We start from the raw sequence: 20,936 nt of genomic DNA, 5'->3' as shown, positions 1-20,936 counted from the left end.
ACTGGATAGAATTGAGCTAGTTAGCTGATAGGCYTTTTTATGTTACGGCCATCAGTTTTCAGATCAGTAGCTGAACTTTCTGGCTCAGCTGGACTAGCTGAACTATCATCATGGAGGATTTTTTTTCTCTATCCTTAGTGTAAACACAGCTTTGCAGGAGTTAGTTGACAAATGTGAGGTCTGTTATTATTTCTCTACTCTCTTGTAGTTTGTAAGGTTGAACAAAGGGAAAAAAGTAATTATCTACTCAGCCACTGCTCATATTTCTTTTTAAACTAAGGATATGATATCTTCAAGTGTGTTGTTATTACAAGAACATGACCACAGTTTAACCCACTGACACTGCTGTCAATCAGCAATTTTAGTACATTGAGCTTCTGCATTTGTGTTTACTTTTTGGAATTAAAGCTTTTGTGGAGGAAAAATAAACACACACAATCATATTGAAAAGTTTCCGGCATGTCTCAGGACTTATGCAACTTTTTTTTTGTTTTGTTTTTTTACCATACTTCATTTTTCTAGTTGTGTTAACATTTATGTTGCTAATCTTTAAAAATAAAGAAAAAATAAAGAATGCACTTGYATTTTCAGGCTAAGTTTCAGGCCGCTTGTACATTTTTCCGTCACACGTTAAACTCTGTCTTAACTGTATTTCTCTTGCAACGCGACTGTTAACGCAACACAATTGTTTTAGACTAAAAAGTCTTTGAACGAGCCRCTGGCAGGGGAAGACTTCCTTAATATCCATCAGAAAGTGTTTCCTCATGTTGTGCATTACAGCATGATACTTGAAAGCTAACGACAAGGTTATTTGAAGTCTGAACAAGCTTTGAGAACATASTCAGCTCTTTTTTTTCTTCCTCACAGCTTTGTTAAGTGTTCTTTATTTGCTTATAGAATGAAAAGACTTTTATGGATTTATGGATTGTATTTGAATGTTTCCAAAACTATTATTTTTGACAGAAGAAAGGTATTTTGTCTCTTTTTTTGTTTTGTTTTTCATTAGTAAGTATAACAATATACATGATTAAATTTCTTCTCTTAAAAAATAGCTTTTATTGAGGGGGAGATATGCTTATATTGTAGGAAGCATCCAATATGCTTACTGGATATTGCTTATTACTAAGTTTGTAATCTTTGTATCATTTCTTACCCAACATAAAGTACTGAAAGAAAACTTACTTATTCATAAGCCTGCTGACAAACAACCGTGCCTACATGTCAGTAACCCCTTCCTTATCCAGTTTCGTGGGAACCTTTCTTAGCTTTAGGATTTCTTTAGCTCTCATCCAGTCTAGTTTTCTTACCACTTCACATGGCCGCAGGAAGAAGAAACAGCCAAATTGCTTCTTTTCCTTCTTGCTCTGCAGAACCAGGTAACTTTTGCCTTCCGCCTGAGCAGATGCTTCCCACTGAGGAATCCCATCTGCTGTGCATGGGGAAGGTGGAAAGGCAGCTGCAGTTATTCAGACAGTCGAGATTTGCTAGTCCCAGCCCACAACTAACACTGTGCAGTGGTGGGCAGTGTAAGAGAAGAAAACAGCCTCGCTCCCACCTGCTAGCCAGAGACCAGAGGTGCTCAGTGCTGACTTGGAGCTGAGCTCTGACTATTCCCATGCCAGCTATACTGTCTATGCTACTGTAGGAAGCACTGCCTTGCTCTTAAGGAAGAAAACACACCAAGAAAAGAGCAAGCCCTGCCTCAAGTTTAGTTTCATGTGTTCAAAAGTTGCAGCATCTTTAAAGCCTTTGCAAAGCTGTTCATTTCTGAAACAGCTTTTAAAAGCTTGCTATAAGTCCAGTTGCAACTGTGTCTCATCTGAAAGAGAGAGGAAAATAAAGAGAAAAACACTCATTCCATCTTGCTTCATTTGTTAATTCAGCCCATCAGTGAATGAAAGGAGAGGGATGGTTATCTGTCTTTTCTTGTAACAGAATATTGCAAGCTTTGTTAAAATACAGCACTTTGCATTTTCAAAAATCTCTAAAGAACTCTTTTTTTGAAACTAAGATACTACTCCCCTGAAAGGGAATCTTAAACTATTAATCTGAAAATGTGAAGTCTATCCATGATATCCTAAAATTTGTCCTTGTTCTTTGGGGAACTTCTAAAAATGTATTTGATTAAATGTGAGAATTCTAAAATTGATTCTTTTTTTTTCCTTGAAAATTAGATGATAATATTTTAAATATGTTGTTGGGAAATTAGTTACATGCCTTACGTGTTATAAACCTCAAATCATCGTGTTGAGGTTGTCTGTGACTACTCTTTCTTTCCTTTTTAAGGTGGTGATGTAGCTCATGAAACAGAAGATGACAAACCCAAGAAAAGCCAAAAAGATGATGAAGAACAAATTGCCAAGTATAGGGAACTTTTAAAAAGTATCCAAGAAAAGGAGAAAAAACAGGATGAAGATGATATAGAAATGGAAGTTAAATGGGTTCCAGGTAAGCTTTGTTTCTTTGCTGGAGGATATGTGGTACTGACTTTCTCATATGAATATAATGCAAGCTGTAGGATTTATAGTAGTAAAAACTGAGCTTTTTTGTCCATAAATTGAAATCCAGATGAAACTGAGGAAACACTGAGGAAAACACTGCGGAAACTCAAAGAAATAACATGATTGAGCTCAGTTCCTCAGCTGTATGGTTGCCTCTTTAGTTATTTTTTGTCAGTCCTTCTTCTGATTGTATTTTCATTCACCAGTTTGTGGATTTTTTTTTTTAATAGAACTCATGTGTTTTCCATAGAATCATAGAACTGAGAACACATCTACACTTTTTAAAAGGAAAAAAAGTATGATTTGGAAGCAACTTCATATTGGAGAAGAACTGCTTTAAAATAGTGCTGGCTTAATGCTGTAGACTTGGGGAAAAGAAAAGGGAAATGAAGTCCTCTAATGAGAATGTAGCAATGAAATATATGGAAAGAAAATCTTTGAGAGGGTATTTTGTTGTGTTTAGTGATATCCAGATTTCTGTCTGGAGATGAAAGAGGTGACTTTACCTTATAGTATCCCAGCAGGACTCATCCAGAGATCTGAGAAACAATGTCTATTTTTGCTTCCATAAATGAAAGACATCCACCCTGAGTTTTATCCTTTGTTTATGGGGGTGTGCTCTTCCAGGGGTGTAATGCCCTGGTTTAAAAACTGGCTACGTGCAAAAAGAGAAGGGTTTCCCTATGGTCTCTCTTCCCTGGTGCTAGCTGGCTCTAGCAACCCTGGTACCTGTTACATCTCTTTTTCCCTAATTTCCCTTGCTAAAATGGAGACCTATCCTTGAAAAGAAGAAAACATCTGGACCTTTTCCTGTTGAGAAGGTAGCAGCCAGATAGGTTCATATAGGAGCACATGGTGAATTATAGAAGCACAAGGGTTGAATTATGAGCCAAGAGAGCCGGGACGTGTATGGCCTTGCCCTTTGGGATGTGCTGAATTTGTCCTCTACGTATGGAACTGCAGCCTTTGCAAGGACCCAGCCTGACGTGTGGGTGTGTTTTCTGCTTACAGAAAACAGTCAGACCAGAACCATGCAACTAGAGTCCACTTGCTTGCCCAGAGATGTCTTAATTTTAGCTGGAAATGCAAATATAATTAGCTGATTTACACTGATATTATTCTGTGCTTACTCTGGTCTGTGTCAAATTCACTTCAGTCAAATGAATTAATTTTATTCCGAAGTTTTGATAAGACCTATATCTGAAAGTATGCAGTGGCATTAAAATCACTGTGAATTTTCCCACGTGCTTATATAAGCCCAGTCTTTACTGACATGAAGCCTGCCAAAACTTTAGGGGAAAATACGTATCTCGTGTTATCTGATGAGTGCTTACAGCAGTATCATCGTGTCTTGCTCCTGCTCTCCACAGTGTGTCAGTATTTGCATTCTCCAAGTTGATTTTTAATGTCTTTTAATTCATTGTGTTGTTGAGCATTAACGGCAGCTGAGTTTTCATACGTAGGTAGCCATGATAAGATTTTTACAAAGCTTTGTTGTTGCTGCCTTTCAGACCAAGCTGGAGGCCTCAGTGGTAGCACCAAAGTGGTGGTGTTAGGAAGGTGTCCTGAATTTATTAGTATAAAGAGGACAGACATTCTTTAAGCAGTTAGAAAAGGTGGCATTTTTGTTTTAAAAATTGTTTTAAAATATGTTAGGGGCTCTTTTTATTACACAGTTTGTCCTTCCATGCCAGAAAATATCTTGTATGAATGAAGTTCTGTAAATTAAAAACTGGAAGCAACCTGATGTGGTGACATAGTCAAGAATCTAGATCAAACTGGAGGGAATGCAAATTCCTTGGAGGGAATGCAAAATTGTTTTAAGAGTGACTGAAGGAAGCTTAGAAACACATGGAGAGCGAGAACTTTCCTGAATTGTCCAGGATCTTAAAAATTAACACTGTACAGGMAAATTATTGATATATTTGCACCTATGTTGAGAAGGGGTGGAAAGTGCAGTTTATGCACTGAACACTCCTTGTCCTTGTCGCTCTGAGAGCCCTGGTGCTGACTCCATCCTGGTAAAAACAAGTGGCTTTGCCTCAGAGCCAGTTGGGTATCTGGTGTTTCTGCTCGATCATGCAGCCATGTGTTGCATTTGTGTATGTGCRGTGTCAAGTTTACCTTGCTAGTTTTGTAGCATTTGATGTCAGGTTTGCAACTGTGGTTTTGCAGTATATGTTAGTGTTTCCAATTCCTTCCCTCCTCCCAGAGTGAGGTTGTTATTSGAGATCATCAGAGGCACAGGAAACTGGAAGCGTTTGCTTGCCCCTGTTAGTGAGACCTCCACGAGATGGGTCGGTGCCACTGACAGCTGGCAGCCCCTGGTACTATAGGGAGAGGTAAAAGCTGTATGCAGAGATGCACCCCTTCCCTTCCATATGGTGTCTAGAAGAACAGCATCCACACTTGGGAAGCGCGGGTTTGGGTTGGGGTGAGGTTCCTCCTGTCCAGCTTGCCTGCCCTGCCTCCTGCTTCTCGTCTCTGTCCAGGTAAATCCACTTTGAGATTCTCCCATTCTGCCCCTTCATCCTTGTAATGAATTGCATGGCGTCCTCCAAAAGAAGCTTTAGAAGTGCAGAGGAGTGTCTCTGTTTCCACCTCTAACGTCTGGCAGTGCTTGGCCTTCGCTGATCTCAGGCAGTGCTTGGAGAGCAGGTCTGGGCCCCCAGAAGGGAAGATTTTTGAGGGGAGCTCTTAGGGTGGGCAGCAATCGGCGCTTGCTGAACAGTAGCTCATAGCTCTGGCAATTTACACAGTTGAGGTTCTGCCTCCGTCTCAAAAGAGAAGTGCATTAGTTATTGCATCATTTTTCCTTAAACAAATGTGCTTATGTAAATTCCAAAGCAATTTAATTATGTTCTGCTTGGAGCATTTTGTTATAATCTCTTAAGACTCCTTTTTCGGTACTAGTTTTTGTTTGTTAAGGCGTTTTTTTATCAAGCTCTGCCTTAATCTGCTTCACTTATTGCAAAGTCATTTTCCTGCTCCTGCTAATATAAAGAGAATTGCAATAGTTAAACCTAGGAAGATTTTCAATCAAAAGTCTGAGATTTGAATTAATTTAAAAATTTGAGTTTTGGCACAACTATTTACACATGGCTATAGAAAGCATACTTTGTGAATGATTCAGTTATTCTTGAATCATAATAGTTTTAAATAAAACTCAGTGCCAGCAAAAATAAATTAGATGTAGTTCCAACTCTCCATGGTCTATTTTTTTCGGGTGCAAAATCAGTGTTATATTTAAGCATCCATCTGTTTTCTTAATCATATCTGATCTGAGCAACAATTACCATCCATCCTTACCCATCTCCCAGTGCTCCATTAGAAGGTGARGAGGGAGAAGACCGCAATTGAATCTGTTGATTACATTCAGCCTGATTTTTTTTCCTACAGTTTTTCAAATTGAACTTGAAAATTAATCCTTTGGGAAGAGCGAGAGGTAAATATTGAGGTAGGCATGAAGGAAACTCTAGCATTTGTTTTCCTCCAAAGGAAGGCAGTCGTCTCCCTGTGAAGGACATAGGGAGCCCCGACTGCGCGTTGCTGCCGAGCACACGGAGCGAGGAAACGCTCGTGTGGAGCAGGGGCTCCATCYGACCACGGCACGCGGCCCTTTATTTTTCGTACTCCTTTATTTTTTATGATATTTACGAGTTGTTAAACTTGCAAAGTTTTTTTCAGTACTGTTCAGAGAGGTAACACTTCTGACCTCCCCTCTCCCTCCCTGYTGTCAGCCACATGCGTAGGTTTGCTGCAGTGCTATTTATCATGCATTTAATTCCTTAGTTAAACTCTGTTGCATGCTAATACATATTAGTTTCTCCCTCTTTGTGGCTCTTGTATGTTACAATTAAATAGAAATTGCGTGATTCATTTGTGTATACTATTTTTATTTTTTGGGTAGAGATAAGGGTACAAATTGGACTTTTCTATATACAGTTAATAATTCTACTTAAAGCGGACAATTCSTTTTCCCTCTGCAATCAAAAGCCTTCTGACCACTTAAGTACACTCTTACTCTCAGGAAGTGGTCTGGATGCTGGTTTCTGAGCCATTCTAATCTGTGGAGAAACTCTAATGCCTTTCATGAGACTGCCAAATACCACAAGAAAGGCTGCGTTTTCCTCCAAGCCCTTCTGTGCCAGATGGATCAAATGATTCCATTTTCCAGGCAAATAAATCAGAAATCTTGTAACCCCCTTTGAGATTTTGGTCTTTCTCTTGCAATTTTTTTTTTCTCCATTCTGGAGATGTGACACACATTTCTTAATCTGGTATTTACTCTCTTCAGAAAATCTGCAAGGTTGCTACCTGACTGTTAGTTCTCTTCCACAAAATACTGTGCAAAACACCGTGCAAAGTGATAGTAGTGCAGTTGCTGGGAAGCAGATGAGTCTGCTGACTTTAGACGTGGAGATTTACATTTGAATGTATTTGTTCAAGTGATATCAGATGGTTTCTTAGTGGTGGTGGACCTATGTAACCTCTTTCTCTTTACCACAGTTATATATTTGTTTGCTGTTTTACTGCCCACTACTGTTGTGGTAATTGTTGGCACGGTACTGTTAATTCTCGCTCCTATCATTTTCTGCTTGTTTCTTTCCTTTATATCAGGCACAGTTTAATACCTTTTTAGATGCTGTCTGCACTTCATGTTTCAGACGTGTTGTAACCAGCTCCCGAGCCTTTTTTTTCCCTCCTTTGGAGTGTAGACAAGCACAACAGCAAAAATTGGTGTTTGCAGCTTTTCAGAAACCTGCTCTTGCCTTTCTAGGGACAGGCAGAGCTGCCTGTGAGGCGACCCCCTTTCCTTTCCATTATGAACTCAATTCCAGTTCCTCATGGCTGCGAAGAGCTGGAAGAGATGATGAGGAGCTGGCACTGGCCAAAGGAGAATCCTAGCTGCTGAGCGAGGGAATGGGATCTGGTCTAGGATCTCTGAGGCTTCTGAGCAGTAAAACTGATGTGAGAAAGGGAAGATGAGGATGAGGATGTGGTAAGGAGAGACTTTTGGAGCAAGTGTAAGTGGGAAGAGACCAGGAGGGCCAGGCTTGGAGGGGAGAATGGAAGCATCCTTCATACATGTTCCAAAGGTCAATCTGTCACATCCTGAAAGAGGATGATGACTACAGGGAACCCAAATCATCTGCTGTGGAAGTGAAACAAGGGTGTAAAGGAAGGAAGCAAGGAATGTTAGGAGAGAAAAAGCAACTTCATTGCTCAGGCTGGTACCTTCAGCCAGGAAAGCAGATTCTCCCTTTCTACTGAATTCTGCTCCAGCCTGTCGCAAGGCAAGTGAGTTAAGTTCTTCACATGGTCAAGTTTACTTCTTGTGAGTGCCTCTCTACTGCCTCTTATCTAATGCGGAGAAGGGCTGGGAGTGTGCAAGCTGTGTATGAAATCATATAAAGACTTTCATATGCATTACTGAAACGTGTGGAGTTTTTCACCCAGAATGAAGAATGCTCCAAAATTCAGTGTTTATTTCTAGATTTACATATTCTGTCTGCGTAATAGTGACACTCTGGTTATTTAGTGGATTTCGTAAAGGTTTTTCCACTACTGAATACTCTAATGATACATGTTATGGGGAGCTCCATCCTCACTGCTGCACTACTTTAGTGCAGCTTCAAGTGAAAGGCTTTGAAACACTGTCAGTCTGCATTAAATTACGGAATTAAATGTAAATCTAACACACTCAAAACTTACTATTTGATCCTGTTAAGCTAGAGTTGTTTAGAGACAGTGTATTGCAATTCTATGGCGTAGGCTTTACTCAGATCAGGTCAGAAAATGCAAACTTGAGGGCTCCTGTTAACCTGCACCTATAATAAAAGGACACTAAGCAAGTGAAGATTTAAGTTCATGGTAGGAATGGCTACAAATTCTTGTAGATCTGGAGTAAGAGAGAGTGGTGCTTCTTTCTCGTGATCTTTCAGATCACTTAGTGTGGCTAAAAAAGCCAGAGGATTGTATTTTCTTACTTCATCTTTTTCTTTCCTTGGACTCATTATGATTTGAATTGGTACCCAGTGATCACAGAATCCACTCTCTTATACACTCTCTGTATTTTTAGTTACTTTGAGAGGTTGATCTGTTACAAGCAATTTGTGCGCTTAATCTTGTGTCTTACAGACTCTTTAGGACAAAAAAAAAAAAAACCTGTTTACTTTGGAAGTACTGAATCCAGGATTCCTGTCATACCAGAAATGTGCTATTTCTTATGTTTAAGCTAGATTCCTATTATTAAACTAATAAGGTACTATGTAGTTTTAAACTAGCCATTTAACAGGAAAACAAACTTTGTTAAACAAAGGCTGTCTGTRGTTAGGTAGATTATGTTATGCACGCATAGGATTTRTTTGATATTTAAGAATGTTACCAATATTTTAAARTTAAAAAAAAAAAAAAAAAAAGCATATTTTTGTGGCTTAAAAAGCATTGTAGTGTACATCTGTTTATGTTATATACTAGAAAAGGTAAGTATATATATTAGAAATTTATATATATATATATATACTAGAAGAACAATGCTATCTTTTTATTTTAACAGGGTGCAATTTTCTGATCCCCATAGTTCGAATAAAAAATACAGCCCAAATCTAGAAGGCCTGTGGATTAGCATTTTTCATATGCTTTCTTCTTCTCCTGTATCACTTTAATTTTAAGTGAAAACACAAAATTTCATACTTTCTTTTCCCAGGGATTGCAGCAGAATTTAAAGACTGGATGACTTGGAAATAGCTTGTCTAGTTTGACTTTATACATACCATGTTCTGACAGTAGTACGTAGTGCAAGAAATTCTTTGGTTTATTATGTGGGTTTCTCTGGACTTTTTAGCTGCAACTTTATTTTTGAATTTTTCCAAAATGATAGCGTTTTGCTCCCTTGTACAATAAAGCATGAAAGTACAGTAGTGTTCAGAGGTGCTGCAGCATTCTCCCAGAGGCAAAGTCTCCATCAGGAGGATGCAATACATCAACTTTTATTGTGTCTGTGAGGCATATAGATATGGTAACAACTGAATAGCAGCTCATTGTAAAGCGGGCAGTGTTGGTTACAGGTGAAAGCCAATTGCTTGGAGATGGTCGCTGATTTGTTAAGAAAAAAATGTTCCTTTAAAAAGGAATTGATTAAAAACCGAAAGGTTAGACTCGTCTCATTTCCTTTCCTCCACTATTTTTTGATATAGGCCTTAAAGAAACTGCTGAAGAAATGGTCAAAAACCGGTTGGAAGGAAAGAACAACCTCACTCCATGGCAAAAATATTTAGAGAAGAAGAAAGAAAAACGAAATCTTAAAAAGAAAAGAAAGGTAATGTTTGCTTTGGTTACTTTTTTCAGTGTAGTGTTCATTTATTTGGAAAGACTTGAGTGTTACTCATAAAACCTACATAGTTAGAGGATGTTCAGGGTTATGCTGGTCATACCTAATTTGCTTGCAGTGATATTTGGACTTTTTTAACTTGTATAACTTTCAAGATAAATGAGTCTAGTTAAAACCCAACTGTTCTGCTATATTTTGAATACTTTAGGAARTGCCCTTTTGCTCACCAGTGCAGAGTTATCATTAGAGCAATAGTTGTGGTTTGGGATTTTTTTGGTCTAAAATGCTAGTGACTTTTAATCTCCAAAAACAATATCAACAAAAAAATTAACAGGCCTGAAGAACYGCTCAAATTTCAAATCACAAAAGAAAATTACTAAGTAATTCTGTGTACGAATGACAAAGTGGTCCTGTAGCAGTGTGGGAATTACTGTTGCTTTTCCTTTCTATACACAAACTTCAGTAAATTGGCTGACTCCTGTGGTGGCAATGTGCAAAAATAGGCTGAGTAACAAAACCTTACTGCAGTTGTTAATCTAAATTCCTCAAATTCTTAAATTATTCTGAATCCAATTCATGTTACAGAGTAATGTTTATAAGAGTAATTCCTGTAATTGGAGGTATGCTGTCTATTCCAGTCAATTTTAAATGGCATCTAATCAATAACTGCGTAAATCTTTTAGAAGATGAGTGATCTGGATTTTTTTAAACTCACATAAGATTCTAATTTGATCTGAAAAAAAAAAGTCAGAGTTTTCATAGTTCTTCTAGTGTTATTTTTATCCTTTTAAATGTAGATTTATATTTTTTGAATTTCAGAGCATAAAAATGAGACTACTTAGTCAAGTCTTTTCCCTAATAGAGTCTTTGTGGAATGTAAAATGCTGTGTCAGACTTCTTTTGTTGTTGGGTTGGTGTTGTAACTGTCTCAGTCACAAACCTTGTCTGGGAAGGAGAAGGGCARCTAATATAATGAAACTTGCCCAGCGTTTCCAGAGTGGCTGGTGAACTGCTGAGCTGGAGGTGGTACCATTCTTAGAATGCTAGGTAAAAATTAGGTATGCAGAGATGGATTCTATGCTTTGATTTTATCACTTAAGTTTGAAAACTGCCTCTTGTGAAGCAGCAAGGATTTCCCCCAAAATATTCACCATACACTTAGTATGTGACACATTTGTATTGAATCCAATCCTGTGTTTTGTTGATATAGTTATCCAGTGTATGTTAGAGTCTACAGATACATCTGTTAAAGATTCTTTGAATAGGTAAATTGTCCTCCTTTGGGTACATAAAAATATCTGTAATTCAGTCTCTGAAGCAAATTTGAAATTGTTGATTTGGTTTTACTTGATGTCTTCAGTGTATTCCACTTGTAAAGGTCAGCATATAGTATTTCTGAATTGATATTCATGGTCACTAATAGAAGGGCCATTTAATTTCAGTGAAACTTATGTAGCAATTTATATGCCTACTGAAATACTGTTTATGCTTTGTTGCAGACTACTGCTGAGAATGAATTGAGCGAGGATGAACTTCCACCTGATGTAGATCTCAGTGACCCATACTTTGCTGAAGAGCTTGGGAAAACAGGTAGGTCCAGACAAGTGACTTTTTTTGAARTAAAGATGCCTTTTCTTTAAATAATGAGCTTTAGAAATGAAGTCAGGCTAGGATAAATGCAGATATGGCAAGTCCAAAATGATGTAGAGTAGATGCCATTTGCCTGCAGCTGCAGGAAGTAATGATGCATATTGTATTACGTGGATTGATGGGGAAAATATTTCTCCTAGCTTTCATCAGAGACCATCACTTAGTTTCTGGGAATGTCTGTTGGCAAAAAGAATAACCATTTAATCCCAAAAATATTCCAGAGAAAAAGAACTTTGTTGCCTTGGAAGTTTGTTTCCGTTTTATATGTGAGAAGCCAGATCTATGTCAGCCTCTCAAGTTTGGGTCACTTAGCTAAGTGCTTAGCAAATGCTTTTGCATCCTATACCAAACAGGTTTTCTAGTAGCTCCCTGCAAGTGGAGGTAGGRAGGATAATTTCAAAGAGTAAGATGATCTGGGAAGTAACCATGGCTGAGAACGAAAGCAAGTATCTCCTGCCTAGAGATTAAAAAAAAAAAAAAAAACCAACCCTGGTAAAAATTAATTTTTAAACAGATGATAACTTGATCTTTTCTCTCAGCAGAGTGCTTTACCATTTAAGTTTCTTTCTGCTTCTTTATTTATGTTTATACATATGTACATTTTTGGTAGTACAGCTGCACTGATCATTCTTTTCAAAGTTTTCTTTCCAAAGRAAGTGATTTTGTTTGCTGTTAGTCTGATGCACATTTTTTAGTAGTGTAGCCTGGCTACCCAACAACTCTAATGATGAAATAATAACCTTAAAATACATCTGTGGTATTTTTTTTTCTTTTTAATTGAAAAGTTTAAATGTTTCCACACTTTGAAAATATGATTTATTTTTCTCTAYATAGACATTTAGTGCACGTAGCCTGCTTAAATGGAAAACAGAACTATTCAAGTTTTCAGAATTATGATGATCTAATACTAAATAGATAGCAGACTTCCTTTATTAATTTCAGTCTAGGAATTCATTTTAGCATGATAATATGAACATCAAGACAGTGTTACGCTGTTTTGAAATGAAGTATTTTAGGAAGTAACTGTCTGGCATGGATTTTTAGGATACCCTTTCTTGCTCCAGTGTTTAAGTTAGCTTTTGCTGTGGTAACAGCAAATTTGTTCTGATTAAACTTTGGTGGTTAAAGTTTTATAGGGGAGATAATAAGGAAGTGCAAGTTCCTGGCCTTCCGTGCTAGTTGGAGCCAAAGCCTAAGAATGACTCATGGAATTGTATATTTTTTAAAAAGGAGCAACAGATTTACAGATAATCACCACACTGTGTTTTTTATTTATTTTCCCAAGTATAACAATGTACATTCAAGTTCCATTTTAAAAGAATTTTCTTGGTTTAATTTGAAACCAGCTAGCAGAGATTTATGTCCTCGTTCTTTGTATTAGGAGAAAGTAAATAATTCAGGATTTGTTTGTGTTGTAATGAGCTTATCTATATGTCTAAGTATACAGTATATAGAACAGGAAGGATGAATCTTTTTCATGCTTCAAAGAACATATCACAGTTTAAGGTGTCATGCAATGTAGTAGGGTTTTCTTGCTTCCTAGCAAGTAGTTGAGTTGTATATAGGATATTTTGGAAACTCATTGTGAAGATGACATTTTTTAAACTGTTTATTTCTGTTAATGTCCAAAATAGGTAGGTACTCCTGTAGTAATGTTTGATATTTCATTGCTCTATGCAAAATCTCCTGAAAAAAAGTTTGGGTTTTTTTTTTTTTTTTTCCATTTTATGGAAGTTCACTGAGTTACGACGGGGCTCAACACAGAATGATCCTATCTACAGCCTAACCTTTCTTTCCATAATACAGAGAGTGGAGTTCCAGCGTGCATGGACTCTTACCACACGCGGGGATGGTAGAGCAGACACAAAGGTTATGCAAGTGAGACTTTTGTTTGCAGGGTTGCTGGTGTCGAGAGGAGGGAATTGGAGTGCGGGGAGCCCTGGAGCAGTTTTAAAGGGAGAGCACTGAGGCTGGCCAGGAGCCACTTGACATTTCAGCAGTGATTGCACTGCACAGCTTTGGCTTTCACCCACTTTACCCAGAACAACCTCTGCCTCYGAGCTGGGGCTGTTTTTAAGCCAGTTAAGCTTTTCCAGTGGGGGAAAAGGAGTTAAGCTGTTCTTTGAACTAGACTGTAGCTCTGCCAACATTGTATCTAGGGTACAGGCAGTAATAACTTGAGTGATGGTAATTTTTCATAAGCCATCAACGATTTCCCTGAAAGATGGAGATTTCTCCCATAAGACGCCTGTCAAATGATGTTAGGTTATTCAGAAACCGCATGTGACAGGACGTGTTTGCTGGCTTAGGTGGACCGGAGCAGCAGCAGTGAGGACACCAGGGTGCTGTTAGGGTTTTGGAGTGGGGATATTTGCTCCAGGCCACACTGGGTCCATGAGAGTTGTTTTTTGTCAAGCTGGGGCAATTACAGAGCAGCTGTGTTGTAAGGAGGTGTCAGGCAAACAGCAGTGGTATGAAAGGAAAACCAGAAGTTACAAAAAGTCTCCTGAAACGGGTGTTTGCCAGAAAACCCTTTCTGAAGCAGGTGGTGAGTCTGTGAGGCAGAGAGGCAGCGTAAAGCCAGTTCCTTACGGTAAAGCCAGTGCCTTGTGCTGCCCGTGCCCAGAGAGAGCCCCTGAAGGGCACAAGCCTGTGCTAAGGGACACTTGAGAAACTCGTGTCGGTGCTTTCTTTGGACAGACTTTTGTTTGAGMATAATCCTTAGTGTGTCCCCTCAGTAGTGCCACTGTATGTACATGGGCCTTTAGGTTGTGTTTAAGCAGCTTGGTCCTAGTTTAGAGTTTTCAGGAAAGAATAACTTTGCCCCTCTTGTTTATATTAAAATATATAACTTTTTCTTAAAAGGGAAAAAAAAAGGCTGTTAATCTGTAACTTGACTTGGCAGGTTTCAGTCTTAGTGTGTCGGCTTCCTTGGGGCTTCTTAAAGAAGGTCTGTGCAATACAGAGTGAGTACATTTTAACTTAAACAGTTCGAGACTAATAGCAGAGTTGTGCAATTGCTTATTAGCAGGATAGCAGCCTCTGCTTTTGGAAATCAGTGAATAGCTTTAGAATAGCTGCATCTATTAAACGTGGTTTCAGTTAATTCTGTTTTGAGGCAAAGGAATATATTTTACATATGTACATAAATATTTACTAGTACAAGAGCAAAATATACTTTGTTTAATACTATATATTCATATTTGAAGCAAGCTACAGCCAAATAATGTATCTTATTGCTAATGGCGATGTTTTTTGAAGAGCTCAGAAAGGCTTCCAATAAAGAGACTTTCAGTAACGCACCCTGCTATTAACAAGATGTAAAAAGCTTTGGTACAAACTAAGCTTGCAAACCAAACAAATCCCTGAGACAATGCAAAGAAATATTCAGTTTTGTGGGTGATTGTACACCACTAAGCAGGAATAATGTTCTCCGTGCAGCCATCCCATCTTTCAGGATTGTGTTTTGTAATGGAATTAATAGAGAGATTTTAATGCCAGTTTGAAATCTGATTACTTTGGACACTTTAAGTAATTTACTCATATTATCTCCCTACAGAATAAAGAATGTGCTGAATTTTTGTTAATAGAGGAGTTTGTCATGAATTTTCTACCAAATGGGAAAAGAACTCGTAGCAATCAAAAGTGAACTGACTTTTTGCTAGCCAAAAACATTTTTAAGTTTTCCATGGATGGATATATTTTAGATATCTGACTTATTCTTTCAGGACTCATTTTTTGGCAGCTGAAGATGAAAGTATTGGTTACATGTCAGCTGAAGTTTATGGAAAAAAAATAATAGAAACAAGGCCGGAGAGAATGTGCTTTTCTTGTGAGAGCCATAGGAAATGGAAAGAAATTGGAATTTCATTGTATGCTATAAATATTCTGGTTTTGGATARCAATTAATGATTTCTGGGCAAAGTGATTAAGAGTAATTTTATGTTTTTGGGTAGTATGGTTTTCAGCCTCTGCGATTAAACTGTAAATACATTCTGCATAGATGAGCTGTAGCTGAGTTTTAAACCAAATTAGAAAGTAAATGTAAGAAACACTTCTTAAATTCAGCAGGCTTCAATTACAAGGCATGCCTTTTTCTTAATATTTTAAAATGGCTTTGAGGATTTTTTTCTAAATGTCTTTATAATTGTCCAAAGAAAATACACTTCTTCACAAAGATTTTTTTTCTGTCCTACTACTGTTATTACAAATCCCATAAGCTGCAATGCCATTTAGATGCTTCCTCATGATCTAATTTCCTGTAGGTGTAAAAACTGGTAATGTTTTAATGGTGGAAGGTATCAGTATGACTACAGATGGAGACAAAAGAGGCTAACAGCAGAAATGGGTTATTTGTGTAGAAATTCTGAAGGTCTCGGTTAGCTGCAGGACGGATCYGTTTCGCGAGGCCTTTGGGGTTGGCTTTGAACCCTCTGGATAAGGTAGGTGGGAGACCCTGAGAGAGCAGCGTTGGGACGTGGGCCAAACCTGGGCTCTCAAAATGACCATTAGCCTTTTGCTGCTAGCGCTGGGAAGTTGCCCATGTGCGGAATGGAGGAGGAAAAGGCAATTCCAGAGCTGAGGAAGGGCCAAGGAGCCAACCGAGGGGGCAGCTGCTTGGTGGCAGCTCCTGCTGCTCCCTAGCGCTGAGGAGAAGCATCAGCTCGGGCAGGGCCTAGCCAGGCCTGCCTAAAGGCGGCAGCGGCTTAGGGGCTGGGTAAATACAGAGCCCTTGGCATCAGCTTGAGAGGGACACTCACCATGGGGTTTACACCCAGTGTGTGTGACAGGAGGGGAAAAAAACGCACCCTCAGAATATATATATATATATATATATATATGTATGGGCATATGTGTGTGTATATATATATATATTTATGGGGAGAGGGAAGGAGTGTGTTAAGAATATGTTAAAAAGCAAGAGAAAATGATGCATTTGTCAATTCTGAAATAAAATGCTTGTCAGTAGGATGGAAAAAAGTTACTAAAACCTACACTAAGTAAAGAGTTCAGGCCCAAACTGCTGCTTAAGGAGCTAGAGTAAAAAAGGTTTGTTTGTTTTCATAGAAAATAACTTAGTTTGGTGCTAGCCCCTGGTTCGCTTTCCTTTGAAGCAAAACAAGCCCTGCTTTTTAAGGACTAGCAATCTTCACTTCTCTGATTCTGCACTTAATGAGAGAAGAGGGAAGACGACTTCTGGACTGTGCTTTGAAAGGCAGGAGAACAGTTTATTGAACCGTCTTCTAGAATCATTGTCTCTACTTTGCATCCTCATGCCCTGTTTTTTTTTTTTTTTTTTTTTTACTGGTTTACCCAATTCTGGGAAGATAGAAAAGGCTTCGAATTTGTCTTGTTTCTCCCTTCTACACATTAAGTTAACATTGTGTAAGTTAGATAAGCAATTATTTTTAACCTTGTCTTTTACTTCCTATATCCATCTGGATGGTTCGTCCTTTGGTGGCAGTGGTTTCTTTGTTCTAGTCCAGAAATCCATTTCAAGGTTGGAATCCATTTAGGAATAGTCAAAAGAGTAGTCAGGAAGAAAAAATGTTCTCTCACAAATGTGTCCTGTTCCAGAGTATACATAGTGATATAACTTGACTTTTTGGGGGCATTTCTATTCTTCAGTACAAATCTGGCCTAATAAAATGAAGCCAAATATCTTCCTTAAGAATACCCCCAGTGGACCATAATGAATTGCCTGGAAATGTAATTCCAAGCTCAAAGGTCAGCGTGTGGGGTTCAGATCAGGAACCTTTCTGCTTTCTCCGTTCCTTCTTGATCTAGGTCTACAGGCTTCCCAGAGACTGTAGACTTGATTTCAAAGGGTTTGGAAGTGGGGCCATTCTCATTACAAGTTATGACTTCTGTTTTATGCTGTTACTATTCATTACTTTTGCCTAATCAGTACCTTTATCTAAAGTGTCTTATAATAAAGAGGAGTTCTAGAAGAGTATTCATGCCAAACAGTCAGTTATATTTTCATTCCCCTAATTCAGCTCTTTCTTGGCTAAGAGCACTATATGGTCCTTTAATCTTGTGTATTGATTTAAAAAACAGTTTCAGTCTCCATTTTACTTTTTAATTGATGTACTGTGTTGCAGTTTTGCTTTTTGTTCCCCTAAAATATTTATCACGTTGTCCCATTCTATACTAAAGCTTAGAGTAGAACAAGGGAACTGTCTGAGGGCTGCAGACACTTTAGTTGCATTTATGAATGTAGAAACCAATTTTTCTTTAAGGTACCTTGAGATTAGAGTCAGGCTTGCTTGTACTGCTGTGATCTCTCTCTCTGATGCTTTATGAAAAGATGCAGTAAAACTTTTTTTCCTTGTTTTTTGTTGACCTATTTCTGCCATTTGAACACTGCTGCCTCCTTAAACAGAGAGCAAATATTCAGTGACACTTTATTGTCTAGCTAGTTTTTATTTATGTACTTTTATTTTTTCTCTACATCTGACATGTAAATACTGACTGCAAGAAAGTAAGATGCACGCTGAGGTCCTGTTCATAGGTAAATTATGCTCTGATGTGTTAGCTTGAAATAAACGTGTATCCTGTCTTTACACTCAGATTTAAAGAAGAAGGCAAAATCAGCTGAAAGTGCTCCGGAAGATGAAACTGAAGTTGAAAACCAGAAGGTAAAATGTTTTAAAATGGAATTAATATGTTGAATCGTCTTAATTCTGCAAATTCCTATCTATGTGTCTGGAACTAGTGAATTTCATGGGRTAGGTATAAACAGCAATAGAGTAGAATTGGGCACGTCCACTAGTGAGAGATTTTGGAACAAGTTACCCAAGAAGACTGACTGCATGACCTTGATATTTCAGGACTTAAACAGGCTGGCTCTCTAGAAGAGGTATGCTGCAGCTCAAAAGAGTTGGGTAACAGTGGAATGTAAGGGCATGGCCACCGTAATGACCCAATAGTCCCTCTGGCTTTAAAATTATACCAGTATATTTGCATGTTGGGGCAGCGTGGAACATGTACCTCTAATGTCAGATAGCATGAAATATTTGTATATTAGAAACTTGTACTGTACACCTCTAATTTTGAAGATTGAATTGTTCYAATTGTTGTTTATTTGCTTTACATTCTTTTTCAGAACGAATTCAATGCATTGATTTTCCTTTTACAGTGTGAATATTGCCATAAAATTATCTACGTTCATTATTCCCAAGTTGGGGGTATACAGCCTAGATTATTGGTATATGCTGCATATTTAAATATGTAGATTTGCATTAATTTATATTTAATAAGAGGGAAGATCAACAATTGTGTTTAATATTATACCTCAAAATGTTAAAAGAATGTTATTGTGGATGAACACTATGGATTAAGCACACAGTGATTTGGAAAGGCCTGAAATAAGACTGCCTTAACCCTATTTCAAATCATTTATATATATGTTTAATCATATAGACTTTTTTTGACATTGTTATAGTATCTTCTGTGAAAAGAATTTTCATTGGACTTATTTCGTGGACTTTTTTTCTGTTGTAACAGGCTGAAATGGCGCTACTTATGATGGAWGATGAGGATGATGGCAGAAAACATTTCAATTACAAAAAGATTGTTGAACAACAGAATTTGAGCAAGAAGAAAAAGAAACTCTTAATGAAAAAGAAAGAATTAATAGAAGATGACTTCCAGGTAATGGTGGACTCCTGATTCTGACTTAACTTGAATTTTTGCTAGTATCCTCTTGTCAGGAAATAATTGGTGGTTCCCTATCATTTTCCTTCCGTAGCTGAACTGAAGGACAAGAACCCTTGAATCTGCCCTTTCTAGGGAGTTAAAGGCTGTTTTCAGAGGAAAGAAATATTCTGATAACAAGGTTGAAGGGGTGGTGGCAGAGTCAAATTGTGGCAAGACGATATTTGCACAAGCCCTTAAGCAACTCACTATCTGAAATGGTCATTGGTACTTTTGTTCTGATCGGGATGCACTGCTGCTTCCCTACTGGCCTGTTTTCCTCCAACAACAAAACCTTTTCTTCATTTGCCAATTGAGGCATACACAAGATTTATACAAATATTTGCTTCTTGTTGCCATTCATTAGTTTGTGACTGGAACTATTTCAGTAAGGATGAGTAATTTTATGAACTGCTGTCCCTTAATCAGCTCTGCTTCTGAAGATTACAAAGTTGTATGTCATTTTGTGTTTAAAAGCTTTGCTATCATGGGTAAAGGTTACCTAAAATACGTTTCTCTCTCTTTCTGTCTCCAGGTAAATGTTGCTGATACAAGATTCCAAGCCATGTTTACTTCCCCACTATTTAATTTGGATCCTTCAGATCCAAATTTCAAGAAGACAAAAGCAGTAGAAAAGATCTTGGAAGAGAAAGCTCGCAGAAGAGAACAGAAGCAGCAAGATCTTGAGGAGGCAGGCGAAGGACAGGAGAACAAGAGGGCAAGGAAGGGAGAAGAGGAGACAGCAAAGATGGAGAAAAAGGAGAAGAAATCCATAGATCCTACCTTATCCATGCTAATAAAATCTGTCAAAAACAAAACTGAACAATTTCAGGCAAGGAAAAAGCAGAAAGTGAAATAACTGAACTCTTATTTTTACTCTGACTTAAGTTCAGTCCGTGCTCTTCCTACTTGGCAACATCTACTGATATAATTCCAGTATGTTCTGAGTCCTGCACACCAAAGTTATCCTGAGATTAAGTCGCTTAATTCTTGTGGCAAGTTTTGAAATGACTAACGATAACTTTTTCTGTGTGTCCCAACAAATACCTTTTCTACTGTAATTGAAAACTACTCCTGGAACTCATAGGTATAAAACTGATGTTTTCAGAGCTGTTTATTTTATATCATGCTGTCACTCAAAGATACTGGCAGTGTTGAAGAGAACTGCAAAAAAATCATCATACTTATGGCTGTATTTAGAAGAAAAAAATACTACCGTGGACATTTAATTTGAACCAATTTTTAGAGAAAATGTTTTAAAATATTTTAAATTTTGCAGTAGTTTGTAAACGTCTCATAAAGAAGGTACTAATAGAACTAAAACTAAAAATGGGAGAAATTTTTATACAAGTTTCTGCATCTTTTTAAAAGATTGCATATAACCCATTCCATTATCTTTTCTTTAAATGAATAAGGAATTCTGAATTTGCGTCAGTGTAGAACTAGGTAATGAAACAGGTGCAATTTAGAAGAGTTTCATTAATAGATACCTGAAACAGATGGTTAAAATTGGCCTGAAGTAATTTAGAGTGCTTATTTTCTTGTGAACCTAAATAAAATTATGCTTATGGTAATTTTTTTCTTCTACTAACATTGCATTCCCATTATACAAAGTCATCCAGCATTGCTAGTATTAAAAGAATGTCAAAAGCAGATCTAGATGATAAAGTTTTAGAAGCAGTACAGCTGTTAGTGGCACTGATGAAGGCMTTGCCAGTGCAGGGAAATTAAATAGAGACATGTAGAAAATTATC

At 37.8% G+C, this 20,936-nt stretch overlaps 1 protein-coding gene across 1 annotated transcript in view; it reads left to right on the top strand.

The window, feature by feature from the left end:
* ESF1 (ESF1 nucleolar pre-rRNA processing protein homolog) overlaps positions 1-20,535 on the top strand; it is a 32,611-nt gene extending 12,076 nt beyond the window's left edge. Inside the window, exons 8-13 of the mRNA XM_026052887.1 lie at positions 2,287-2,448; positions 9,701-9,822; positions 11,334-11,424; positions 18,058-18,125; positions 18,994-19,140; positions 19,718-20,535. Coding sequence (XP_025908672.1) covers positions 2,287-2,448; positions 9,701-9,822; positions 11,334-11,424; positions 18,058-18,125; positions 18,994-19,140; positions 19,718-20,041 — 914 coding nt within the window. The 3' untranslated portion in view covers positions 20,042-20,535. The remainder of the gene's footprint in view (positions 1-2,286; positions 2,449-9,700; positions 9,823-11,333; positions 11,425-18,057; positions 18,126-18,993; positions 19,141-19,717) is intronic.
* The last annotated feature ends 401 nt before the right edge of the window (positions 20,536-20,936 follow it).

This window comes from Nothoprocta perdicaria, unplaced genomic scaffold (genome assembly GCF_003342845.1).
Source record: "Nothoprocta perdicaria isolate Ctin4 unplaced genomic scaffold, notPer1 scaffold_93, whole genome shotgun sequence".
Classification (NCBI taxonomy): domain Eukaryota; kingdom Metazoa; phylum Chordata; class Aves; order Tinamiformes; family Tinamidae; genus Nothoprocta; species Nothoprocta perdicaria.
The sequence above is the reverse complement of the archived record's forward strand: the minus strand, read 5'-3'. Positions and strand labels throughout refer to the sequence as shown.